At 43.9% G+C, this 26,107-nt stretch overlaps 1 protein-coding gene and 1 pseudogene across 2 annotated transcripts in view; both read right to left on the reverse strand.

Annotated features, from left to right (window-relative positions):
- BRWD1 (bromodomain and WD repeat domain containing 1) overlaps positions 1 to 21,345 on the reverse strand; it is a 134,498-nt gene extending 113,153 nt beyond the window's left edge. Inside the window, 7 exon segments of the mRNA NM_001169085.1 lie at positions 668 to 828; positions 1,190 to 1,288; positions 3,342 to 3,492; positions 20,692 to 20,751; positions 20,926 to 20,955; positions 21,098 to 21,156; positions 21,297 to 21,345. Coding sequence (NP_001162556.1) covers positions 668 to 828; positions 1,190 to 1,288; positions 3,342 to 3,492; positions 20,692 to 20,751; positions 20,926 to 20,955; positions 21,098 to 21,156; positions 21,297 to 21,345 — 609 coding nt within the window.
- Positions 21,346 to 21,847: 502 nt separating this feature from the next.
- Positions 21,848 to 22,819, reverse strand: LOC100999282 (annotated as a pseudogene). The gene has a single exon (XR_001900444.2). The product of XR_001900444.2 is annotated as a putative uncharacterized protein encoded by BRWD1-AS2 (transcript).
- Between the last annotated feature and the right edge of the window lie 3,288 nt (positions 22,820 to 26,107).

Consider the following 26,107-nt stretch of genomic DNA (forward strand, 5'->3'; position numbering starts at 1 on the left):
CAAACAAAAATGGTGGGAACAGCCTCCTCACAAACAACACAGTCTCAAGTTTACAGTACTAGCCAGCACCCATTCATTCAGGAAACACTTGATTATCTACTCTTGAATTGTACACCTGCAAAATCAAAGTTAAACTTCTCACCTATCCTAATTTACCCTTAAAACATTAAAATGATAAATTCCAAATTTTTTCAGATAGGTTTTTAATACTTACTTGAACACTAATGGGTTATTTTATAATCAACCCACTTTCCTGAACCAGTGGTTAATGTGAACATGAATCACTTGTAGAGGTCTGAGGAGCTTTTTATTTTGGGGGGGTTACAGTTAATACATATATTTAATTACAATGTAATCTAATTCAGTAAGTCTAGAATGTGCTAGAGGGAAAGTATTAGGTATGTCTATTTTTAAGCATCCTTAAATACCACATTTAAGAACCACTACTCTAAATCATTGTATCTCAAAACAGCACGGAGTCCTGACTATCTTCAGCTGACGCACTTATTAAAAATACGAATTCATGAGACCCACACCATACCTACTGAGTCAAAATCTCTGAGGATGGGAAACAGAAACTACATATTTTGTAAGATTTCCCAGATGATTCTGAAGCACACTGAAGTACTCTAGATGACACCAAATCAAGTTTAAAACGTTAACTCACTGTAAAGATTCTATGTCCTGTCCTATCAAATGCTACACAGTAAACAGCAGACAGATGTCCAAGAATCCTTCTGTGCATTTTTATATGCTGATACATAGTTCCTGGAAATGCTGTACTAAAAGTGGAACACCCTGTGAGTTGTTTTCCTCGATGTATCTCCACTAGGAAATAAAAACAATGAAAATGGTTAAGGGAGAGCCAATATGGAAAAATCTAAGAAAAACTCAAATAACAATTTCTAGAGGGTCACAAAAATCTATGTTCAAGAAACCCTAAGGACACAATTTCTTCCCAATTCTATTCTTCTATATTCACTAATACAGACTTCTTACTACAGTAAGATTCTTTTTTATTAACTTTATTTTTAGTAATTATTTTAACAATAATTTGATATTTGATACTTATTACTATCAAAACATTTCAACCAGTATTTCTTTTTAAATTTTAATACAGCATTTATAAAGGTTGTTGAGAAAAGTAAAAAGAATTATTTCAGGCATCTCAAAGGCCAACCTTACTTACCAAGATTTGGTGGGGAACCATAATTCACTGGCATTTCAGGAGGTCTTCCTCTATGAAGAGCAGCAAAGGCAGAGCCCTTCCAAACTGTGTGCCTGCAGTCTTTAAAATGAATTTTAGATACACATAAAATCTTGAAAGTTAACCCCAAGAAAGATTTTATAGAATACTTACGTATATTGTAATAAACTGTTTATTCAACATTTTACCAACTAATATACTTTAACAGAAAAGCCCTGGAGGTTTATTAGACTATTTCTGAAGAAAAAGAAAATTAAGACATCTCAGATACAGCAGCAACAACAACTAACATTTGTGTAGCACTTTACAATTCACAAAGTGCTTTCAACATACATTAGCTCATTGAATCCTCACAACAACCCTGTGAGGTAGGTATTTTTGCCAATTTACAAGTGAGGTAACTGAGGCTCAAAGGTTCTAGGGCCTTTAAAGAGATCTACAGCAATGGTTGGTAAAGATGGACCAGAAAACCAGATCTTGACTCCAAGTCCCATTTCATGCCAAGTGTTTATTTTTCAATGTAGAATTATATCATACAATACTAAAGATAAAAGGTCTTACAACTGATCCAACTTTTCAAAAATGGAAGCTTTTATAAGGAAAAAGTTCTTTGATTTATATGAAAATTCATGACTTGTTCAGTTTTAAAATTAATTTGGCCAATACTGCCATGACTTTAGTCTCTCTCTTTAGGAAGTACTGATAAATTACATAGCTTTCCCTTCATTTTAGGATCACAGAAAATCCTCTACTGAAGAGCACATATGCAGGATCTGTGACTCTGAACACTAATTCAAAGTCCATCCCTCCTTGACCTACCAGCAAATGCACTAAGAAAAAAAAGTCTGCTCTCCTCTATAGGAGATAGCAGAACATAGGGTTTTAAGCAGTCACACTGTGCCAGAAATTAGTTTCTTCATAACTCAGAGAAGAAAGGGAAGGCATCATACTAAACCTCTACTGAGCCTCGGGTGCCCCAAACTAACAGGCATATTGCATTTTACATGAACGGATTCATTTCCACTATCATGACCAAAGAGCAGTTACAAGGCATCCTCTTGGGGTACCAGTACAAAACAAATAGAGAATATGCCCCTACCCTAGGGCAGCTTGCTGAAGACTCTTCTAAGGTCTGGCCAGTTCTAAATCACTGCTCATCACAAAACAACAACATGGAGCTTGACACAAGTAAAGAAAACAAAGGAAAACAGGCTACCAATTAACTACCATATAACCAGCTAATTACAAAGTGAATAGGGACACAGAAGAGGAAGAATATAAACAGTTTCCTGATTAGTGCCACAGGGTGACATGGCTAGAGCACTAAGAAACAACTAAACCTAACAAACCAGTCTGGTACGGAACTAAGAGGGAGGGGTGTTCTTTCTCAGTTAAGCTTTATACTGGTGGTGCATCTAAAAGATAGCATCACATCAGCAATAGCTCATAATAAAAAATAATCATGGGATGAACTTGATGTATACTCAGGATCAGAAGAACCAACAATCTTTGCCCATTAGCAGTTTAGCCACATGTACACATAGATTATATCACATACATATACTTAGTCTGAGTCATATATACCAAGCTAACAGAAAAAGAATAGCAATTTCAAACATTTTGCTAGCACATAACTTTGCAAAAAAATTAAATTAGTAAAAAAAGAACCATGCAATTTTACATTTTTGGTGCTTGTTTTCAAGCTGCTACCAAATTTAGAAAATCACTTCCCTTTATAACAAAGGGCTTTCAGAAACTAAATATCAAATGAAATACTTCTAGCATTTAAAGAGTTTATTAGACACATACAGTTACATTCAATGAAGTTATGAGTGAGCTACAAAATGGAAAATTAAGAACTCACATTGATAAAACCTCAAACAACATCTCAGAATAAATTCAAGCTTTTTAGCTTAACATCTATATCTTTATCAACTTTTTAATCCAGAAGGACCCATTAAACACTTATGTAATAAAATTCAATGTTCTATGCTAAACGCAGAGAATTTTATAGTCCACAGCATGATTTATAGTTACATTATCACCTTTCTTCCACAATGCTTACATTACTTCACAATTATAATCATTATTAGGTTATTAATACAAAGCAGAACACTTCTTCAAATTAAGGTACCTTTTGCTGTACGTAGCAAAGACTGCCTTCCTGCACCAAGTAAAGAAGTGACTCTTGAAATACTGGGTGGAATTTCTTTATCCAACATAGGACCGATGCGCTGGCAGATTTGCAACAGATGATCAGGAGCCACATGCTTATTGGACAAGACCTAGTTGGAGAGCAAGTTTTAATGACAACAGTTTAATAATATCAAAAACTATTAAATACTTAGGGATAAGTCTGGCAAAATGTGAAAAGCATAAACTGAAAACTGTAAAACATGCTGAGAGAAATTAAAGACGACTTAAATAAGCAGTAAGTTATCTACAGATTTGATCTACAGATTCAAAACTGTAACACTCAAAACTTCAGATTTTTTTTGTAGAAATTGACAATTTTGTTCTAAAATTTACATGCAAATGACCTGGCAAAGCACCTTTGAAAAAGAACAAAGGTTGCAGAGCTAACAAAACCTAATTTCAAGACTTGAAATCAAGACTTTATTCAAAATTGCGCTAACGGGGCCGGGCACGGTGACTCATACCTGTAATCTAAGCACTTTGGAAGGCCAAGGCAGGTGGATCACTTGAGGTCAGGAGTTCGAGACCCGCCTGACCAACATGGTGAAACCCCATCTCTACTAAAAATACAAAATTAGCCAGGCATGGTGGTGCACGCCTGTATTCCCGGCTACTTGGGAGGCTGAGGCAGGAGAATCACTTGAACCCAGGAGGTGGACGGTGCAGTGAGCCAGGATCATGCCATTGCACTCTAGCCTGGGCAACAACAACGAAACTCTGTCTCAAAAAAAAAAAAAAAATTATGCTAACTGGCCTGTAAGCGAAGCACACATCTTTGAGAGAGATGTTAAGATATCAAAGATCATACAAGACATCAATTAGTATCTAAATCATGGATAAGTGGTTCTCAACAATACACTAGGCAGTAAAAAACATTAATTCTTTCAGTAAGTATTGACAGCCAACTACGTGCCAGGAACCAGAAGTAGATATACCTATGGATGACTATAGACAATTACATGTCTCTCATAATTTTAAATGAAAAATAATCATTTATTTACTCCAATGTAAAAGATAAAAGATATCGCTCTCATCTCTACAATGAGAACAAGCTGGATAAACTTAAAAAAATGTATAAACCCATCACAGCTGAAAAAACAAAGGAAAGTCTATATTAACTAATCCCAGAAAGTACAAGCTTTTCTGGGAACAGAAAAGGGACTCAGGCCGGGCGTGGTGGCTCACGCTTGTAATCCCAACACTTTGGGAGGCCGAGGCGGATGGATAACTGGAGGTCAAGAGTTCAAGACCGGCCTGGCAGAAATGGTGAAACTCCATCTCTACTAAAAAGAAAAAACACAAAAAGTAGCTGGGTGTGGTGGTGGGCGCCTGTAATCCCAGCTACTTAGCAGGGTGAGGTATGAAATCACTCGAACCTGGGAGGCGGAGGTTGCAGTGAGCCAAGACCATGCCATAGCACTCACAGCCTGGGCAATAAGAATGAAACTCCATCTCAAAAATAAATAAAGTTAAAGAAAAGGGACTCATAGCTGCTTTCATCCCTAGCAGAGAGGCAGCTGACCTCAGACAAGAATAAGAAAAAACCACTCAAACCTCTAACAAACTTAATGACCACTTGTAGCCAGCATGACTGATCAGAATCCTAAGGAGCTTCAGCTACAGTGAGTCTGCACACCTACCACAATTTTTTCCCATAGGCCTTCACCAACTGCATAGGGCCCAAACACTAAAGCCAGGGCAGCCCTGAAGAAACCTTACATTCCAAATGCACTGCAGGGGCCCTCCTAAGGCTAGAGATAGAACAACAGGGTGGAGAATGATGTCTTCTGACACGGAAAGCCTAGAGCAGGACCACAAAGCAGAGCGAACTCTGTAGCAACCTAAAAAGTTGGCAGTCAGGTACAAAGTAGAACAAGACCTCACAAAGTTTGGAAAGGTGGCAACTCCGATATAAAAAATAAGACACCTCAGGAATTTCACGAGGGCCAAATGTCAAACTCTGCTGGAAGGGAAAGTCTTGATGCCACCCTCAAAGCATGCAAAGCCGGTGATTAACTGAATTTAACAAAGCTCAGAGATGATCAATTACAAATTAGACTGACCCTGTCTCACACACTAACTGCTTGAGAAAAGCGCACCTCTTTACCAGGGGTAAATACATTACTGCAGCCTCTACTCTTTTTACACAAAAAGTTACAGCATACCTCAAAAAATGATGAGATACACAACAAAGCTAGATATGTGTGTGATCCATGGTCAAGAGGGGAAATGGTCAATAGAAGCAGACCTAAAGATGGCCCAGATGTTCAAAAATGCTTGTTATTTCTTCAAACTACTTCTCCCCTCTGTCCTTTCCACTTGGGACTTTAATTATACATTAAACTATTTGATATCATACCACTTATTCAAAAAGCTCAGAGAACCTAAGCAAAATAAATGTAAAGAAAACCACCTAGGTGCACATGTGAAAGGCAGCTTCTGACATGCCCTCTAATAGTGCCCAAATCTCTTGATAGTCACAGACTTGTGAAATACCCTCCCCTCAGTTACTTTCGAATACAGTAATATCGAGAGGATACTACTTCTATGATTATGTTACAATTGTGACTTCCCTCTTGCTAAGACTCTACCGCCTTGTCAGCTTTCATCTTTTGATAACTCAAGGTACCACACTGGAAAGACCAAAAGGGCGAGAAACTGAGGGTGGCCAATAGTCAGGTTGAAACTGAGGCCCTCAGTCAAACAACCCTCCAGGAACTGAATCCTGCCAAAACTACATGAGCTTGGAAGCCTACTCCTCCTCCCCCGTCAAGCCTTCAGCTAAAACCCCACCTCTGCCAATACTGACTGCACCTTCAGAGAAAAGGAGACAGAGAACCCATCTGAGCTGTGTCTGGACCACTGACTTACAGGAACTGGCAGATAATAACAAATCAGTGTAGTTTTAAGCAGCTAAATGTTGGGGTAATTTGTTATACGGCAATAGATCATGACTACAGGACAACATAGTAAAACTGCTGAAAATCAAAAACAAATAAAAATCTTAAAAGCAACCAGACCAAAAAAACATTATTTTCAAAGGAGCAATAACAAGACTGCTAAATTTTCAACATTAAGGAAGGCATAAGGCAGTAGGACATCTTTAATGTGCTAAAAAAAAAAAAAAAAAAAAAGACTACGAACCAGAATTCCACAGCTACTGAAGTCACTGTCAATAAACCTTCGTGTGTGTGTTTTTTTTTTTTTTTGGAGACAGTCTTGCTCCGTCGCCCAGGCTGGAGTGCAGTGGCCCCAATCCTGGATCACTGCAACTTCCACCTCCCAGGTTGAAGCAATTCTCCTGCCTCAGCCTCCCAAGTAGCTGGGATTACAAGCACATGCCACCACACCCAGCTAATTTTTGTATTTTTGTAGAGAAGTGGTTTCACCATGTTGGTCAGGCTGGTCTTGAACCCCTGACTCAGATGATCCACCCGCCTCGGCCTCCCAAAGTGCTGGGATTACAGGCGTGAGCCACCAAGCCCAGCCAAACCTTCATTAAAAGAAATAACAAAGTAAGTTCTGCAGACAGAATAAAAATTACCACAAATAGGTCCCACGGAACTGGAGGAAGAAATTTAAAATACCAGAAAAGATGTATAGGTAGGTAAGCAAATGAATATTGACTTTAAAACAACATTAATAACATCTTGAAATTTTTATAATACATGAAGTAAGGCCAGGCTGAGAGCAGCGGCTCAGACTTGTAATTCCAGCACTTTGGAAAGCCGAGGTGGGCGGATCACCTGAGGTCAGGAGTTCAAGACCAGCTTGCTACCATGGTGAAACCCCACCTCTACTAAAAATACAAAAATTAGCCAGACATGGTGCCACATGCCTGTAATCCCAGCTACTTGGGAGGCTAAGGCACAAGAATCACTTGAATCTGGGAGGTGAAAGTTGCAGTGATCGGAGGTCGCACCACTGCACTCATGCCTAGGCGACAGAGTGAGATCCCATCTTAAAAAAAAAAAAAATTCTTTTCTTTAAGAATGTTGAATATTGGCCCCCACTCTCTTCTGGCTTGTAGAGTTTCTGCCGAGAGATCTGCTGTGAGTCTGATGGGCTTCCCTTTGTGGGTAACCCGACCTTTCTCTCTGGCTGCCCTTAAGATTTTTTCCTTCATTTCAACTTTGGTGAATCTGGCAATTATGTGTCTTGGAGTTGCTCTTCTCGAGGAGTATCTTTGTGGCGTTCTCTGTATTTCCTGGATTTGAATGTTGGCCTGCCCTACTAGGTTGGGGAAGTTCTCCTGGATGATATCCTGAAGAGTGTTTTCCAACTTGGTTCCATTTTCCCCCTCACTTTCAGGCACCCCAATCAGACGTAGATTTGGTCTTTTTACATAATCCCATACTTCTTGCAGGCTTTGTTCATTTCTTTTTCTTCTTTTTTCTTTTGGTTTCTCTTCTCGCTTCATTTCATTCATTTGATCCTCAATCGCTGATACTCTTTCTTCCAGTTGATCGAGTCGGTTACTGAAGCTTGTGCATTTGTCACGTATTTCTCGTGTCATGGTTTTCATCTCTTTCATTTCGTTTAGGACCTTCTCTGCATTAATTAGTCTAGCCGTCAATTCTTCCACTTTTTTTTCAAGATTTTTAGTTTCTTTGCACTGGGTACGTAATTCCTCCTTTAGCTCTGAGAAATTTGATGGACTGAAGCCTTCTTCTCTCATCTCGTCAAAGTCATTCTCCGTCCAGCTTTGATCCGTTGCTGGCGATGAGCTGCGCTCCTTTGCCGGGGGAGATGTGCTCTTGTTTTTTGAATTTCCAGCTTTTCTGCCCTGCTTTTTCCCCATCTTTGTGGTTTTATCTGCCTCTGGTCTTTTCATATCCAGCCAAACTAAGTTTCATAAGTGAAGGAGAAATAAAATCCTTTACAGATAAGCAAATGCTTAGAGATTTTGTCACCACTAGGCCTGCCTTACAAGAGACCCTGAAGGAAGTACTAAACATGGAAAGGAACAACCGGTACCAGCCATCTCAAAAACATGCCAAAATGTAAAGACCATCGAGGCTAGGAAGAAACTGCATCAACTAATGAGCAAAATAACCAGTTAATATCATAATGGCAGGATCAAGTTCACACATAACAATCTTAACCTTAAATGTAAATGGACTAAATGCTCCAATGAAAAGACACAGACTGGCAAACTGGATAAAGAGTCAAGACCCATCAGTCTGCTGTATTCAGGAGACCCATCTCACATGCAGAGACATACATAGGCTCAAAATAAAGGGATGGAGGAAGATTTACCAAGCAAATGGAGAACAAAAAAAAGCGGGGGTTGCAATACTAGTCTCTGATAAAACAGACTTTAAACCATCAAAGATCAAAAGAGACAAAGAAGGCCATTACATAATGGTAAAGGGATCAATTCAACAGGAAGAGCTAACTATCCTAAATATATATGCACCCAATACAGGAGCACCCAGATTCATCAAGCAAGTCCTTAGAGACTTACAAAGAGACTTAGACTCCCATACAATAATAATGGGAGACTTCAACACTCCACTGTCAACATTAGACAGATCAACGAGACAGAAAGTTAACAAGGATATCCAGGAATTGAACTCATCTCTGCAGCAAGCAGACCTAATAGACATCTATAGAACTCTCCACCCCAAATCAATAGAATATACATTCTTCTCAGCACCACATCGTACTTACTCCAAAATTGACCATATAATTGGAAGTAAAGCACTCCTCAGCAAATGTACAAGAACAGAAATTATAACAAACTGTCTCTCAGACCACAGTGCAATCAAACTAGAACTCAGGACTAAGAAACTCAATCAAAACCGCTCAACTACATGGAAACTGAACAACCTGCTCCTGAATGACTACTGGGTACATAACGAAATGAAGGCAGAAATAAAGATGTTCTTTGAAACCAATGAGAACAAAGATACAACATACCAGAATCTCTGGGACACATTTAAAGCAGTGTGTAGAGGGAAATTTATAGCACTAAATGCCCACAAGAGAAAGCAGGAAAGATCTAAAATTGACACTCTAACATCGCAATTAAAAGAACTAGAGAAGCAAGGGCAAACACATTCGAAAGCTAGCAGAGGGCTGGAAATAACTAAGATCAGAGCAGAACTGAAGGAGATAGAGACACAAAGAACCCTCCAAAAAATCAATGAATCCAGGAGTTGGTTTTTTGAAAAGATCAACAAAATTGACAGACCACTAGCAAGACTAATAAAGAAGAAAAGAGAGAAGAATCAAATCGACGCAATTAAAAATGATAAAGGGGATATCACCACCGACCCCACAGAAATACAAACTACCATCAGAGAATACTATAAACACCTCTACGCAAATAAACTGGAAAATCTAGAAGAAATGGATAATTTCCTGGACACTTACACTCTTCCAAGACTAAACCAGGAAGAAGTTGAATCCCTGAATAGACCAATAGCAGGCTCTGAAATTGAGGCAACAATTAATAGCCTACCAACCAAAAAAAGTCCAGGACCAGATGGATTCACAGCTGAATTCTACCAGAGGTACAAGGAGGAGTTGGTACCATTCCTTCTGAAACTATTCCAATCAATAGAAAAAGAGGGAATCCTCCCTAACTCATTTTATGAGGCCAACATCATCCTGATACCAAAGCCTGGCAGAGATACAACAAAAAAAGAGAATTTTAGACCAATATCCCTGATGAACATCGATGCAAAAATCCTCAATAAAATACTGGCAAACCGGATTCAGCAACACATCAAAAAGCTTATCCACCATGATCAAGTGGGCTTCATCCCTGGGATGCAAGGCTGGTTCAACATTCGCAAATCAATAAACATAATCCAGCATATAAACAGAACCAAAGACAAGAACCACATGATTATTTCAATAGATGCAGAAAAGGCTTTTGACAAAATTCAACAGCCCTTCATGCTAAAAACGCTCAATAAATTCGGTATTGATGGAACGTACCTCAAAATAATAAGAGCTATTTATGACAAACCCACAGCCAATATCATACTGAATGGGCAAAAACTGGAAAAATTCCCTTTGAAAACTGGCACAAGACAGGGATGCCCTCTCTCACCACTCCTATTCAACATAGTGTTGGAAGTTCTGGCTAGGGCAATCAGGCAAGAGAAAGAAATCAAGGGTATTCAGTTAGGAAAAGAAGAAGTCAAATTGTCCCTGTTTGCAGATGACATGATTGTATATTTAGAAAACCCCATTGTCTCGGCCCAAAATCTCCTTAAGCTGATAAGCAACTTCAGCAAAGTCTCAGGATACAAAATTAATGTGCAAAAATCACAAGCATTCTTATACACTAGTAACAGACAAACAGAGAGCCAAATCATGAATGAACTTCCATTCACAATTGCTTCAAAGAGAATCAAATACCTAGGAATCCAACTTACAAGGGATGTAAAGGACCTCTTCAAGGAGAACTACAAACCACTGCTCACTGAAATAAAAGAGGACACAAACAAATGGAAGAACATACCATGCTCATGGATAGGAAGAATCAATATCGTGAAAATGGCCATACTGCCCAAGGTAATTTATAGATTCAATGCCATCCCCATCAAGCTACCAATGAGTTTCTTCACAGAATTGGAAAAAACTGCTTTAAAGTTCATATGGAACCAAAAAAGAGCCCGCATCTCCAAGACAATCCTAAGTCAAAAGAACAAAGCTGGAGGCATCACGCTACCTGACTTCAAACTATACTACAAGGCTACAGTAACCAAAACGGCATGGTACTGGTACCAAAACAGAGATATAGACCAATGGAACAGAACAGAGTCCTCAGAAATAATACCACACATCTACAGCCATCTGATCTTTGACAAACCTGAGAGAAACAAGAAATGGGGAAAGGATTCCCTATTTAATAAATGGTGCTGGGAAAATTGGCTAGCCATAAGTAGAAAGCTGAAACTGGATCCTTTCCTTACTCCTTATACGAAAATTAATTCAAGATGGATTAGAGACTTAAATGTTAGACCTAATACCATAAAAATCCTAGAGGAAAACCTAGGTAGTACCATTCAGGACATAGGCATGGGCAAAGACTTCATGTCTAAAACACCAAAAGCAACGGCAGCAAAAGCCAAAATTGACAAATGGGATCTCATTAAACTAAAGAGCTTCTGCACAGCAAAAGAAACTACCACCAGAGTGAACAGGCAACCTACAGAATGGGAGAAAATTTTTGCAAGCTACTCATCTGACAAAGGGCTAATATCCAGAACCTACAAAGAACTCAAACAAATTTACAAGAAAAAAACAAACAACCCCATCAAAAAGTGGGCAAACGATATGAATAGACATTTCTCAAAAGAAGACATTCATACAGCCAACAGACACATGAAAAAATGCTCATCATCACTGGCCATCAGAGAAATGCAAATCAAAACCACAATGAGATACCATCTCACACCAGTTAGAATGGCGATCATTAAAAAGTCAGGAAACAACAGGTGCTGGAGAGGATGTGGAGAAATAGGAACACTTTTACACTGTTGGTGGGATTGTAAACTAGTTCAACCATTATGGAAAACAGTATGGCGATTCCTCAAGGATCTAGAACTAGATGTACCATATGACCCAGCCATCCCATTACTGGGTATATACCCAAAGGATTATAAATTATGCTGCTATAAAGACACATGCACACGTATGTTTATTGCAGCACTATTCACAATAGCAAAGACTTGGAATCAACCCAAATGTCCATCAGTGACAGATTGGATTAAGAAAATGTGGCACATATACACCATGGAATACTATGCAGCCATAAAAAAGGATGAGTTTGTGTCCTTTGTAGGGACATGGATGCAGCTGGAATCCATCATTCTTAGCAAACTATCACAAGAACAGAAAACCAAACACCGCATGTTCTCACTCATAGGTGGGAACTGAACAATGAGATCACTTGGACTCGGGAAGGGGAACATCACACACCGGGGCCTATCATGGGGAGGGGGGAGGGGGGAGGGATTGCATTGGGAGTTATACCTGATGTAAATGACGAGTTGATGGGTGCAGCACACCAACAAGGCACAAGTATACATATGTAACAAACCTGCACGTTATGCACATGTACCCTACAACTTACAGTATAATAATAATAATAAATAAATTAAAAAAAAAAAAAAAAAAAAATTAGTAAGGCCAGGCAGGCGGATCACTTGAGGCCAGGAGTCCAACACCAGCCTGGGCAACATGGCAAAACCTCATCTCTACTAAAAATACAGAAAATAGCTGGGTGTGGTGGCATGCTCCTGCAATTCCAGCTACTTGGGAGGCTGAGGCAGGAGAATCACTTGAACTCAGAAGACAAAGGTTGCAGTGAGCCGAGATCACACCACCACACTCCACCCTGCACAACAGAGTGAGACTCCGTCTCAAAAAAAATGATTACTAGCTCAATAATTATTACAAGATGGTGACAACTAACAGTTATAACTTTATTTATTTGGGAAGTGGTAAAGGAACTAATTTAATGTATACTGGTAATATATATTGAAACCCCTGGAGAAACCACCAAAAGAATATTAAAAGGATATATAACTAAAAAGAAATAAAGAGGGCTGGGCACAGTGGCTCATGCCTGTAATCCCAGCACTTTGGGAGGCCAAGGCGGGCGGATCACGAGGTCAGGAGATTGAGACCATCCTGGCTAATACGGTGAAACCCTGTCTCTACTAAAAATATAAAAAATTAGCCGGGCGTGGTGGCGGCGCCTGTAGTCCCAGCTACTCGGGAGGCTGAGGCAGGAGAATGGTGTGAACACGGGAGGCAGAGTTTGCCGTGAGCCAAGATCTCGCCACTGCACTCCAGCCTGGGCAACAGAGTGAGACTCCGTCTCAAAGAAAGAAAAAAAGAAATAAAGAGGCCAGGTGCGGTGACTCACACCTGTAATCCTAGCACTATGGGAAGCCAAAACAGGTGGATCACAAAAGGTCAGGAGTTCAAGACCAGCCTGGTGAATGTGGTGAAATCCCGTTTCTACTAAAAATACAAAGATTAGCCGGGCATGGTAGCAGGCGCCTGTAATCTCAGCTACATTGGAGGCTGAGGCAGGAGAATCACTTGAGCACGGGAGGCAGAGGTTGCAGTAAGCCAAAATCACGACACTGCACCCCAACCTGGGCAACAGAGCAAGACTCCATCTCAAAAAAAAAAAAAAAAAAGAGTTATTTAAAAAAAGAAAGAAAGAAGGAATAGTTAGTCCACTTTGGGAGGCTGAGGAGGGCAGATCACTTGCTCAGGAGTTCCAGACCAGCCTGGGCAACGTGACAAAACCCTACCTCTACAAAAAAATAGCCAGGTATGGAGGTGCGTGCCTGTGGTTCCAGCTACTCAGGAGACTAAGGTTGGAAGACGGCTTGAGCCCGAGAGGCTGAGGCTGCAGTGAGCCGTGATCATGTCACTGTACTTCAGTCTGGGTGACAGAGTGAGACCCTGTCTCAAAAAAAAAAAAAAAAGCGTAAGTAGAATACTTTTTACGTTTTCGAAATCTTGCTGTCATCTTAAAATAATACTTGATTAATCAAAAAAAAAGTGAGAGAAGGAATAAAGAAGAAATGAGATAAAGAACAGGTAGACTGAAACCCAATTACGTTTAAGTAATTACGTTAAATACAAATAAGCAAGGCACAGTGGCTCACACCTATAATCCCTGCACTTTGGGAGGCCAAGGCGGGAGGATTGCCTGAGTCCAAGAGTTCAAGATAAGCCTAGGCCACATAGTGAGACACTGGCTCTACAAAAAAAAATTTTTTTTAATTAGCCGGCCATGATGGCACACATCTATAGTCTCAGCTACTCAGGAGGCTGAACCCAGGAGGTCAGAGCTACAGTGTGCCATGATCATGCCACTGCACTCCACCCTGGGCAACAAAGTGAGAACTTGTCTGGAAAACAAAACAAAACAAAAATACAAATGACCAAAACATCACTGAAAGAAGGCACATAAAACTACAAGCTGTTTAGAGGAGACAAACTTTAAATATGTGAACACAGAAAGGTTGAAAGGAAAAGGACAGAAAAAGATACGCTGTGCCATCACTAACCAAAAGAAAGTAGGCGTGGCCATCTTAATGTAAGGCAAAGTAGATAGGAAGGCAAGAAGATTATGATGAATAAAGTATTTTTTAATATTTAAGTTCAATTCAATAGGAAAACAAAAATCCTAAATTTGAATGTACCTAATAACAGTTTCAAAAAGCACAAAAAGAGCGATAAATCCAGAATCACATTTGGAGCTCTTGTTTTTGTTTTTTTGTTTTGAGCTATCTTGCTCTGTCACCCAGGCTGGAGTGCAGTGGCACAATCTCCGCCCGCTGTAACCTCCGCCTCCCAGGTTCAAGCAATTCTTCTGCCTCAGCCTCCCAAGTAGCTGGGACTACAAACATGGACCACCATGCCTGGTTAATTTTTGTATTTTTAGTAGAGACGGGGTCTCACCAGGTTGGTCAGGCTGGTCTTGAACTCCTGACCTCAAGTGATCTGCCCGCCTTGGCCTCCCAAAGTGCTGGGATTAAAGGCGTGAGCCACCACATCCTGCTGTAGTTGGAGATTTTAACAAATCTTTCTCAGGAATCAATACAGTAAGCTAGCAAAAATTCGTAAGGAGACACATGATCCAAAAATACACAAATCACTCAACTTTTATCCCTTAGATACAAATAACTTGTTGTTGGGTGAGCCTATGGAAACTAGTAACTACTGTCTTTTAAGGTAGCACAGTCAGCCAGGCACAGTAGTTCACACCTGTAATCCCAGCACTTTGGGAGGCCAAGGTGGGTAGATCACCTGAGGTCAGGATTTTGAGACACCAGCCTGACCAATATGGTCAAACCCCATCTCTCTAAAAATACAAAAATTAGGCCTGGTGCGGTGGCTCACGTCTGTCATCCCAGGACTTTGGGAGGCTGAGGTGGGTGGATCACAAGGTCAAGAGATCAAGACCACACTGGCCAACATGGTGAAACCCCGTATCTACTAAAAATACAAAAATTAGCTGGGCATGGTGGCATGCGCCTGTAGTCCCAGCTACTCAGGAGGCTGAGGTAGGAGAATCGCTTGAACCCAGGAGGCGGAGGTTGCAGTGGGCCAAGATTGTGCCATTGCACTCCAGCCTGGCAACAGAGCGAGACTCCATCTAAAAAAATAAAAAATTTTTTTAAATACAAAAATTAGCTGGGCATAATCCCATGCACCTGTAGGCCCAGCTACTCGGGAGGCTGAGACAGGAGAACTGCCCCAGGAGGCAGGGGTTGCAGTGAGCCCGGTGGCACCACCTCACTCCAGCCTGGGCGACAGCACAAGACTCTGTCTAGAAAAGAAAAAAAAAAAACCTTATCTGGGTGTGGCTATGCACTCCTGTAGTCCCAGCTACTTGGGACACTGAGGCAGGAGGATCACCTGTGCCCCACGAGTTTGAGGTTGCAGTGAGCCATTCATTACCGTGCCACTGCAGTCCAGCCTGGGCAAGAAGAGACCAGAACTCACAAAAAAAAAAAAAAAAAAAAATTGAGACTAGTTACCTTTAAAAATTTTTTTTTTTTTTTGAGACGGAGTCTCATTCTGTCACTAGGCTGGAGTGCAGTGGCACAATCTTGGCTCGCTGCAACCTCCACCTCCTGGGTTCAAGTGATTCTCCTGCCTAATCCCATTATTATTTAGTTTTCACAGTGGAACTCTAAAGACCCTTCATCCTGAGGGTAGCTAATTTCTTTCCTCTACGGATTCTGTATTGTGATTGACTATAGAGATCTATCATTCTATAGGTATTTAATTTGTAACCTGGGGACACTTGATGATGGCAGTGTGACTGATGAGATACAGTCTAGCAATACAGCAGTGCAGGTAGAGACTAGAAACTTGGGAGCTGGACAAGGAGGCTCACACCTGTAAACCAAGGTTTTGTAAAATTTTTTTCCACAGATGTGATATTGCTTATGTTGCCCAGGCTGCTCTCAAACCCCTGGCACCAAGTGATCCTCCCACCTCAGACTCTCCAATCTCTGTATAGCCTTAGTCACCCCACATGGCTTCAATTCTTATATAAAGCAAAAGTAGGCCTGGCAAGGTGACTCATGCCTGTAATCCCAGCACTTTGGGAGGCCAAGGCAGGTGATCACTGAAGGTCAGGAGTTCAAGACTAGCTGGGCCAACATGGTGAAACCCCGTTTCTACTAAAAATACAAAAAGTAGCCAGGCATAGAGGTACATGTCTGTAATCCCAGCTACTCAAGAGGCTGAGGCAGGAGAACTGCATGAACCTGGGAGGTAGAGGTTGCAGTGAGCCAAGATCATACCACTGCACTCCAGCATGGGTGACAGAGTGACACCCTGTCTCAAAAAAAAAAAAAAAAAAAAAGAAGCAAAAGTACCAAAAATACTCTTGCCCCTAAATACAGGTTGGAATAACAGCATGGTCACAAGTTTAAGATAAATTGTGGCTTTATAAACACTAATACTAGAATCACCTAAAAAGCTTTTTAAAATACTGATGTCCAGTCCCACCGCAAAAATTCTGATTTAACTGGTTTGGGGCATACTATGGACAACCAGATTTTATAAACCTCCCCAGATGATTCTAATTCGAAGATGAAAACCACTGAGAAAAAGGAACAAGTTAACATCATGAGGAACAATGAGACAAATACAGAAAATACAGAATGTAAAACATTCTACAGGATAAATGATTCGGTCTCCAGTAAATCAATGACACAGAAACAAGACTATTCAAGATAAGAAGAGATTGAAGATAATCAGGGCAGGGGCCGGGTGCGGTGAATCACGCCTATAATTCCAGCACTTTGGGAGGCTGAGGCGGGCAAGTCACAAGGTCAAGAGATGGAGACCATCCTGGCCCACATGGTGAAACCCCGTCTCTACTAAAAATACAAAACTTAGCTGGGCGTGGTGGTGCGTACCTATAGTCCCAGCTACTTGGGAGGCTGAGGCAGGAGAATCGTTTGAACCCGGGAGGCGGAGGTTGCAGTGAGCCGAGATCGTGCCACTGCACTCCAGCCTGCCTATAGAGTGAGACTCCATCTCAAAAAAACAAAACAAAAATCAGGGCAGGTGTGGTGGCTCACACCTGTAATTCCAACTTTGGCAGGAGCATTTGAGACCAGCCTGGACAACATAGTGAGTCTTCTTCTCTAGGAAAAAAAAAAAAAAAAAACTTAGCCAGGTGTGGTGGCACATGCCTGTGGTCCCAGCTACTCAGGAGGCGGAGGGCTGAGGTGGGAAGATTGCTGGAGCCTGGGAAATGGAGGTTTCAGTGAGCTGTGATCATACCACTGCACCCCAGCCCGGGTAACAGAGTGAGACCCAGTGTGCGGCGGGGAGAGAAATCAATCAGTGCATGTATGGACCTTGTCTGAAGACTAAATAAAACTAATTCTAAAAAGACACCTAGGGAACAAAAAGAAAATCTGGATATGGACTCTGTCATATTGGCACTTGATGATATAATAAGGAGTCCTTATTTTTTAGAGAAGAACTCCAACAAATTTAGAGATAAAATGTAGTGTCTGGAATTTGCCTTAAAACATTTCAACACATTAACCAATGAAATGAACGACTTTCTGGAATTTGCTTAAAAACAAGGGAGCAGGCAATATGCAACATTCTCTCATAATCACTGAAGTTGGAAAACAGGCACCTAATGGGTGGGTCATTATTCTATTGCTTTTGTTTGAAGATTTCCATTGATAGTTTATTAAAACATATGTATATCTCAAACAGAAACCAAAGTAAATATAGCAAGTTAGTTATGTTCAAAATCCAAATTTGTTGGCCAGGTGCAGCGGCTCACGCCTGTAATCCCAGCACTTTGGGACGCAGAGGCGAGCAGACCACCTGAAGTCAGGAGTTCAAGACCAGCCTGGCAACATGGTGAAACCCCTTCTCTACTAAAAATACAAAAATTAGCCAGGTGCCTGCAATCCCAGCTACTCAGGAGGCTGAGGCAAAAGGATCACTTGAACCCAGAAGGCAGAGGTTGCAGTGAGCCAAGGTTGCTCCTCAAACCAGACTGTCTCAAAAAAAATAATAATTCAAATTTGTTGCTGGTATAGAGAGGTGCATTATATTATTCTCATATGTGTACATTTGAAATAACTTTGTTGTTGCTTTTGTTTTCAGACAGGGTCTCGCTCACCTAGGCTGGAGCACAGTGGCTTGAACAGAGCTCACTGCATCCTTGACCTCACTTCAGGAAGGTCTGGAACTCCTGGCCTCAAGCGTCCCACCAAAGTGCTGGAATTACAGGTGCAAGCACCACAGCTGGCCTGGAATACTTCTTAATAAGATATTTCTAAAAGACTTTGAAAGTTTAAAAGGTGTATATATACCATTAACAAAAGAATAATTCTCTACACAAGAGGCTCATCATCATTTAGTCCTGGGGGACTGGAGGGCAGAGAGGAAGGTAAAAAGAAAGGATACCCACCAGACAGACCAAATCAGGGAGGCAATAAGAGATGCCATATGTCACAGCCGTATTATCACAGAATTTAAATGACTTTAAACAACAGTAAGTAGGGTTTTAAGCAATTCTAGCAACGAAAGCCAAAAATCTTATATAAATTTTTTTGGTTTTTTGTTTTGGTTTTTTTAAGAAACTAGGCCTTGCTCCATCTCCCAGGCTGGAGTGCAGTGGCAGGAGGATAGTTCAATGCAGCCTCAAACTCGCAGAGTCAAGTGATCCTTCCGCCTCAGCCTCCGAAATAGCTGGGACTCACAGGCACGCACCACCACATCCGCCTAATTTTTCTGTTACTTATTTTTTGTGGAGGCAGAGTTGGTCTGGAACTCCTGGCCTCAAGTGCTCCTCCCACCTCGGCCTCCTAATGTGCTGGGATTGCAGCTATGAGCCACTGCACCCAGCCCCTATAAATGTATTTTAAAAGTAACTTTTCCAGTAGTTACAGCACTACATTTCTTTCAAGTTATTTTCTCTCAGGTAGCACGACTACAGCATCATAACCAACAATGCTTTTCCGCTTCACCGATAAGGCTATATTATCCGTGGAGAAAACTAAAAGAGGGCGTCCTTTAAATGTTTCCTCAACGTTTACAAAAAAACTACCTCAAAATGTCAAATTCAAGAAAACAAATTGCCATCATCAGAATTTCTATAACTCATTCTCTTGAAAACATCCACTTTTAAGTATTTACTTCAAAATCTAAGAAGGCAAATATTAAAATTACTTGCTACTTGCACCAGGCTTCAAGTTTTAACTGCTCACGAAAATAACATATCCTCTGGTTTCTTCTGTTGTCTCTAATTCAAAACCGGTAATCTTCTAAAACTGTTTTTTCTTCTTTTCACTTGCTACCATACTCTACCGCTTAAGGGTTACAGGTCTTCAAACTGTGGTAAAAGATCACTCAGAAGCTCTTTTCCCTCTCAATTGTTTTCCTTATACAAGATGCTGAACATGGCCTTGCAATCAACGAATTTCCTTTGTCCTAATAATGAAATGGCAAAAATACATTCCTGAAAAATGTCTCCAGTAAAAACAAACGAATCCCTGCAATTGCTGTTAACTACAGATAAAAGCAAGTTATATAGGGATATTAACCAGGTTCACAAAAGAAATGAGACTGTAATGCACGATTAACCGAGCTCAAAAAAAAAAGTGTCTATTTAAAGCGCTTTATTATCTACAGCAAAATCAGTGTGAAACTCATCAGTCAACTTTCTACGGCGTTCAACAAATATTGTACAGGAGAAAAGAGCACAAGTATTACAGTAGCATATTCACACAGCTGCAAGATTTTTATGACGCTGCTGCGGACAAAACAAAAAATAAGCTCAACACAAGAACATTTCTCCACCTTCAGAGACCAATGATTCTATTCCTAAGGAACAAGTGGGGGACAGACCCGGGCGGGGCAAGACATGAGAGGCCAATCAGAGCGCGAGTTACAAGCGCGGTGGAGGGGGGGGGAGCGGATGAAACCGCCCCGTTGAATGGCTGGCTGCGCACGCCACACCCCGCAGAGGCGGCCGCACCTGGAGCCCCACCCCTGCCGCAGGACCTCCGCGAGTCGCCCCCACCGCTCCGCCCCGCGCCGCCCCCCATGACTGTTTCCTGCCAAAACAAACCTGGCCGCCTCAAAAACAAAACAGAATATTCAGCGGGGAAGGCAGCTGTCCTGGGGCCGCCCTCCAGTGCGGCTCACACTTTGCACCCCACGGGCCGGGGTCCCCGCGAGGGGAAGGGGCAGGGGCGGGGGGCGGTGCACGGAGAACCCGGGGAGCAAACGTGCCCAATGCTCACCAACTCCTCGTAGCTCCTGTTGTGCTCGTTGCCCTCCCAGTCCAACCTCTTCGGCAACAACTGGAAAGACACGAAACGCACACGAGTGACCACCGCTCCGGCGCGGGGCGGGGGGCGGGGGGCGGGGGGCGCGGGGCGGGCGGGGGGCGCGGGCGAGCATCCCTCAGGGCAAGGTCGGGAGGAGGGACGCGAGGGAGCGCGGGGACGGGCGCGCGGGGACGGGCGGGCACAGACCTGGTACTGCTCCAGCTCCTGCACCAGCACCTGCGGCCGAGAGACGCGCGGTCAGGGGTGGGGCCGGGCCCGGGGCGCGCCCGCTTCACCCTCGCCCTCCACCCGCGACCCCCGGCGGCGGAGGGGACACCGGGGACGCCAAGTCCGCAGCCGCCCGCGGGCCCGCACTCACCTGGGCCGCTCTCCGACACGGGCCCGCCGATAGGTACCGGGCGATGAGGAAGTACAGCTCTGCGGGAAGACAGGGAGTTGGGTCAAGCCCGGGCAGGGAGGGGACGGGGCCCGGGACCGGGACGGGGTCGGGGCCGGAGCCGGGGAAGCCGAAGCAGCTGGGAGCGCCAGGACGGGGGTGACACGGCCTCGCGTCTTACCCGACTCGATAAGAGGCACCGGGCGTCGGGCGGACGAGGGCTCCGCCATGGCCGGACACGGGGCGGGAGGCGGGAGCGAGCGAGCGAGCGGAGCGTGTAGGCCGCGCCGAGGCCTGACCGGGCTGGCGTCCCCTCTCCTCAGGCGCGCGCCGCCGCCGCCGCCGCTGCTGCCGCCGCCATGCCGTGCGCGCCGCCTGGTCCGACGCCTCCGCGGGGGAGGAAGTAGTGCCTCACAGGAGACGGAAAGTAGTCCCCCCGTGGGGGGCGGGGGCCTCGGCGCCAAGGGAGGACTGGAGCTTGCGTCCCGCCCGGGAAGGTGAGCCTCGCTCCGCTGTCTGTCTCCGGGGACTCGATGAGGAGAAAGTGACGCGGCGGCAAAGACCTGGGCGCCCAGGGTAGCGGCGGCGAGTGGGGGAGGGGAGGGCGCGTGGCCCGGATCCCTGCGCGCGATGAGGCGGCCGCCCAGGCTTTGTGAGGCGGCAGCGCGACGCCGGGCGGTCCAGCAGCGTGCGGGTGCCGGGGGCGGAAGCGCGGCCGCCGGAGGGGGCGAGTCACCGCCGCCCCCCGCGGGACCTGGGTCCTCTACGCGGGACCGCAAGGGACCCGAGCCGCGGTTCGGTAGGGTCGCCCGCTCCGGGTCGCTCGGAAGGGTGATTTCACGAACCGGTCGTCTGGGGTCAGCGCGTTTTGCCCCCCACGATAGACTTCCAGGACGCGAAAGCTTTGAAAGTGAGGATTGGCTCGCCGCGCCTCCCGCACGGGGTAACGCCGCCCGGACCCGCGAGCCTAGGGCGGGGGCCTCGGATACCGGCGTTGCCGGAGCGTCTGCGGCGCTGAAGGCCGCCGAGACCCAGCCGCAGCCCCCAGAAGCCAGCAGCCTGGTAGAAAATTACATAAAATGCAGCGCTTCGCCGAGGGGGTGCGAGTCGGGGGAGCAGCGCGCAGCTGCGGCTGACGGCTCGGCCGGATCCGTCCAGGCATGGACAGGAAAACGGGATTGCGGGGAGAAGGCGGTGCAACGGGCCGCAGACCCTCCCTGAGAAGAGAAGCCGGAAACTCGGGAGCCATTTGTAGTTAGAATCCTCTTGGAAGACTAGTAGACGTGAGGTTGGAGAGGTGGACGAGGACCAGAGAATTCCCTTGTCTTGCCAGGCTTCTGACCTAACTGTATGAGTTTCCTCAGCGCATCCAGCCTGCCCTGCTCTGACCCCTAAAGTACAGCGGTGACCCTAAATGGTGTCCCTGCCTTCCTGGAGTGCGCGTTAACGTTCTGATTCTTACTCATAGCAATAACCCACACACCACATAGAGGTTAAATGTGGTTCAGGTCAGACTCTGGGGCAGGACTCACTGCCTGCACCTTGTCTTGGCTCCACCAGCTTGACCTTGAGCAAGTCACAACCTGTGGGTCTCAGTTTTCCTTACCAGTAAACCGTAGATAATTCCTCACTAGTAAACAGACAATATTTGTGCCTGCCTCCTAAAGTGGTGAGGATTTAATGAATTAATGTGTTCCTGGCATATAGTAAGCACCGTATACAGTTGGCTTTTATTTACACCAAATAGCAAAAGCTTTTTTATTTATTTATTTATTTTCTTGAGACAGGGTCTTGCTCTGTCGCCCAGGCTGGAGTGCAGTGGTGTGATCTCACCTCACTGCAGCCTCAGCCTCCGGAGTAGCTGGAATTGCAGACACGTGCCACCACGTCCGGCTAATTTTTATATTTTTAGTAGAGACGGGGGTTTCACCGTGTTGGCCAGGCTGGTCTCGAACTCCTGACCTCAGGTTATCCACCCGCCTCGGCCTGCCGAAGTGCTGGAGATTACAGGCGTGAGCCAACGCTCCTGGCCAAAAGCTTTTATATGTATTTATAAATAGATACAGATACCTGTAAGGCTGTCCAGGCGTGGTGGCTCACGCCTGTAATCCCAGCACTTTGGGAGGCCAAGGCGGGCGGATCATGAGGTCAGGAAATCAAGACCATCCTGGCCAACATGGTGAAACCCCGTCTCTACTAAAAATACAAAATGTTAGCCACCTGCGGGGGTGCGCGCCTATAGTCCAAGCTGCTTGAGAGGCTGACGCAGAATTCCTTGAACCCCGGAGGCAGAGGCTGCAGTGAGCTGAGATCGTGCCACTGCTCTCCAGCCCGGGCAACAGAGCGAGACTCTGTCTCAAATATATATCTGTGAGGTAACAATCTAAACATGTTTGAGCTAGTGCAATCAATAAGTTAACTCCTTACATCTGTTAACTCAGCAAGCAGTAACAAGTGATGGTGATTTAAAAAAAAAAAAAAAAAAAGGAGTGGGAAATGAGCCACAGCTTTGCCATCAAAGACTTCAGCGTCTCTTAGGGGAAACAGATGTAAGCAAATAATGACACGATTTAGGGCAGAGATAGGAGGATCAACTTGCCTCTGCGTGGGGGAAATGTTAGGGAAGTTCAGGTTATCCAGGCCTACAATGTGTGTAAAGGGATTTCAGACATAGAAACAACAGAGGGCCAAGACATAAATATAATTTTTAGTTTAAGGAATCCAAAGTTTAGTGTGACTACTTGGGGTGACTTCGGAGAGGATGGGATCATGATGTCAGAAGCTGAAATTGGTAGCAGTTGAAGGATTCTAAGCCAGGAAGGAATCATTTTCTATTTTAGGATGGATTTGAGAAAGTTAAGACCAAGAGGCACTTAACAGACCCCTGAAATAGAAAAGATATATGAGGGCATTGGTTATAAGGATAGTGAAGAGACAAGTTCAGAAATATATAGGACATTAAGTCTGCAAGATGAAGTTGGGATGAAATAAAAAAGAATCACAAAAATCTCGTTTGGGGCTTGCTGAGGTTGTGCCAACAAATAAGGTAGGGCATACAAGCTGGTAGCTAGATTGTTAACATGAGTAACTGCTTGCAACAACTTGATTATTCGAAGTTACAGTGCATTGATAACTATGGTACAATGTGATCTGATGCTGCAAGATTACCAGTGTTACCAAATGACAAAGACATCAGGGGAGAATTTAAACTTTCAATGATTGACCAAGGAGTTGTGCATTTCATTTTGTAACAAGGGCATAAGATAAAAACCCCCAAAAGATATTAACAAGAATTTATATTCCAAGCTCGGGTCATTGTCTGAAATTATAGTTCTGGTGGTTGGCAGCATAGTAACCATTACAGGAGATCGGAAATGATGACACGAGCTCAGACACAGTGGCTCACACCTGTAATCCCAGTGGTTTGGGAGGCCAAGGCCAGAGGATTGCTTGAGCCCAGGAGTTCGAGACCAGCCTGAGCAACATAGTGAGACCCCATCTCTACAAAAAATAAAAAATAGCCAGGTATGGTAGGTGTGTACCTGTAGCCCCAGCTACTTAGGAGGCTGAGGCAAGAGAATGGCTAGAGCCTGGGAGATTGAGGCTGCAGTGACCCATGACCACAGCACTGTTCTCCAGCCTAGGCAGCAGAGCAAGACGCTGTCACAAAAAAAAAAAAAAAAAAATGATGACATGAGTTTTCCTTTGCAAGCGCCCTGGGAGTCCTTTTACGACTTACTGTCGCGTTCATGACAAATATTCTTTCTAGATTTTGAATAGGAAAAAAGATTTCTAATGAGAGGGAGAGGCCGGGCGTGGTGGCTCAAGCCTGTAATCCCAGCACTTTGGGAGGCCGAGACGGGCGGATCACGAGGTCAGGAGATCGAGACCATCCTGGCTAACACAGTGAAACCCCGTCTCTACTAAAAATACAAAAAAATAGCCGGGCGTAGTGGCGGCGCCTGTAGTCCCAGCTACTCGGGAGGCTGAGGCAGGAGAATGGTGTAAACCCGGGAGGCGGAGCTTGCAGTGAGCCGAGATCGCGCCACTGCACTCCAGCCTGGGGGTGACAGAGCGAGACTCCGCCTCAAAAAAAAAAATTAAAAAAAAAAAATGAGAGGGAGAATATCTTCCCCATTCAACTCCCAGATGTCAAAAGACTCAGATACAACTCACATGTGCCTACCAGGAGGAAGAAAAGGAAATACACTGTCCAGGAGCAACTCCTTAGTGGGTACCCGCCAGAAGTGGTCTCCAAACAAGGCAAGAATCGGTGTATTCCTCACACAATTCAATCCAAGCCATTCCTTACGTACACACTGAGGTTTGCTTTTGGGTAAATGGAAATAACTTGAGTTTCACCACAAGAAAGCTATATGGTAAGTAAATGTTGGAAAATCTTAACAGCAGGTGACATTAAGCTATAGGGTTGCATTTTCAAGGGAACCAATGTCTTAGCCGGTGGCAAGCAACTCCTGACTGGATAAACAGCTCTCAGATGTCGATGATAGGCTCACTGCACAAGGAGAAAGCTGAGACGTGGAGGGATTTGAGTATGGCCCAAGAGCATATAGCTGGTAAGTGGCGGCTGGACTGCAATCCCAAGTCGACAGTATTACCTTAGACTGAAACACAAACACTGCAGAGTCCTTTCTCCCTTGGCCACGTTTCACGAAAGAGGAAAATGGGACCTGAAAAGTAGGAGACTTACACAAGATTGCACAGCTAGTGCATCAGAGAGCTGACATTTGAAAACCCACATAAGTATATGTGTAATCTCATTTACCACAGGCAAGTCTTAGATTGTGTTATTCCCATTTTAAGAATGAGGAAACTAGGCCGGTTGTAGTGGCTCTCATCTGTACTATCGGCACTTTGGAAGACCAAGGCAGGAGGATCGCTTGAGCCCGGGAGTTCAAGGCTGGTCTTGAACATAGTGAGACCCTCTCTCCACAAAAAATGAAAAAATTACCCCATGCATGGTGTTGGGTG

The sequence above is a fragment of the Papio anubis genome, chromosome 4 (genome assembly GCF_008728515.1).
Source record: "Papio anubis isolate 15944 chromosome 4, Panubis1.0, whole genome shotgun sequence".
Classification (NCBI taxonomy): domain Eukaryota; kingdom Metazoa; phylum Chordata; class Mammalia; order Primates; family Cercopithecidae; genus Papio; species Papio anubis.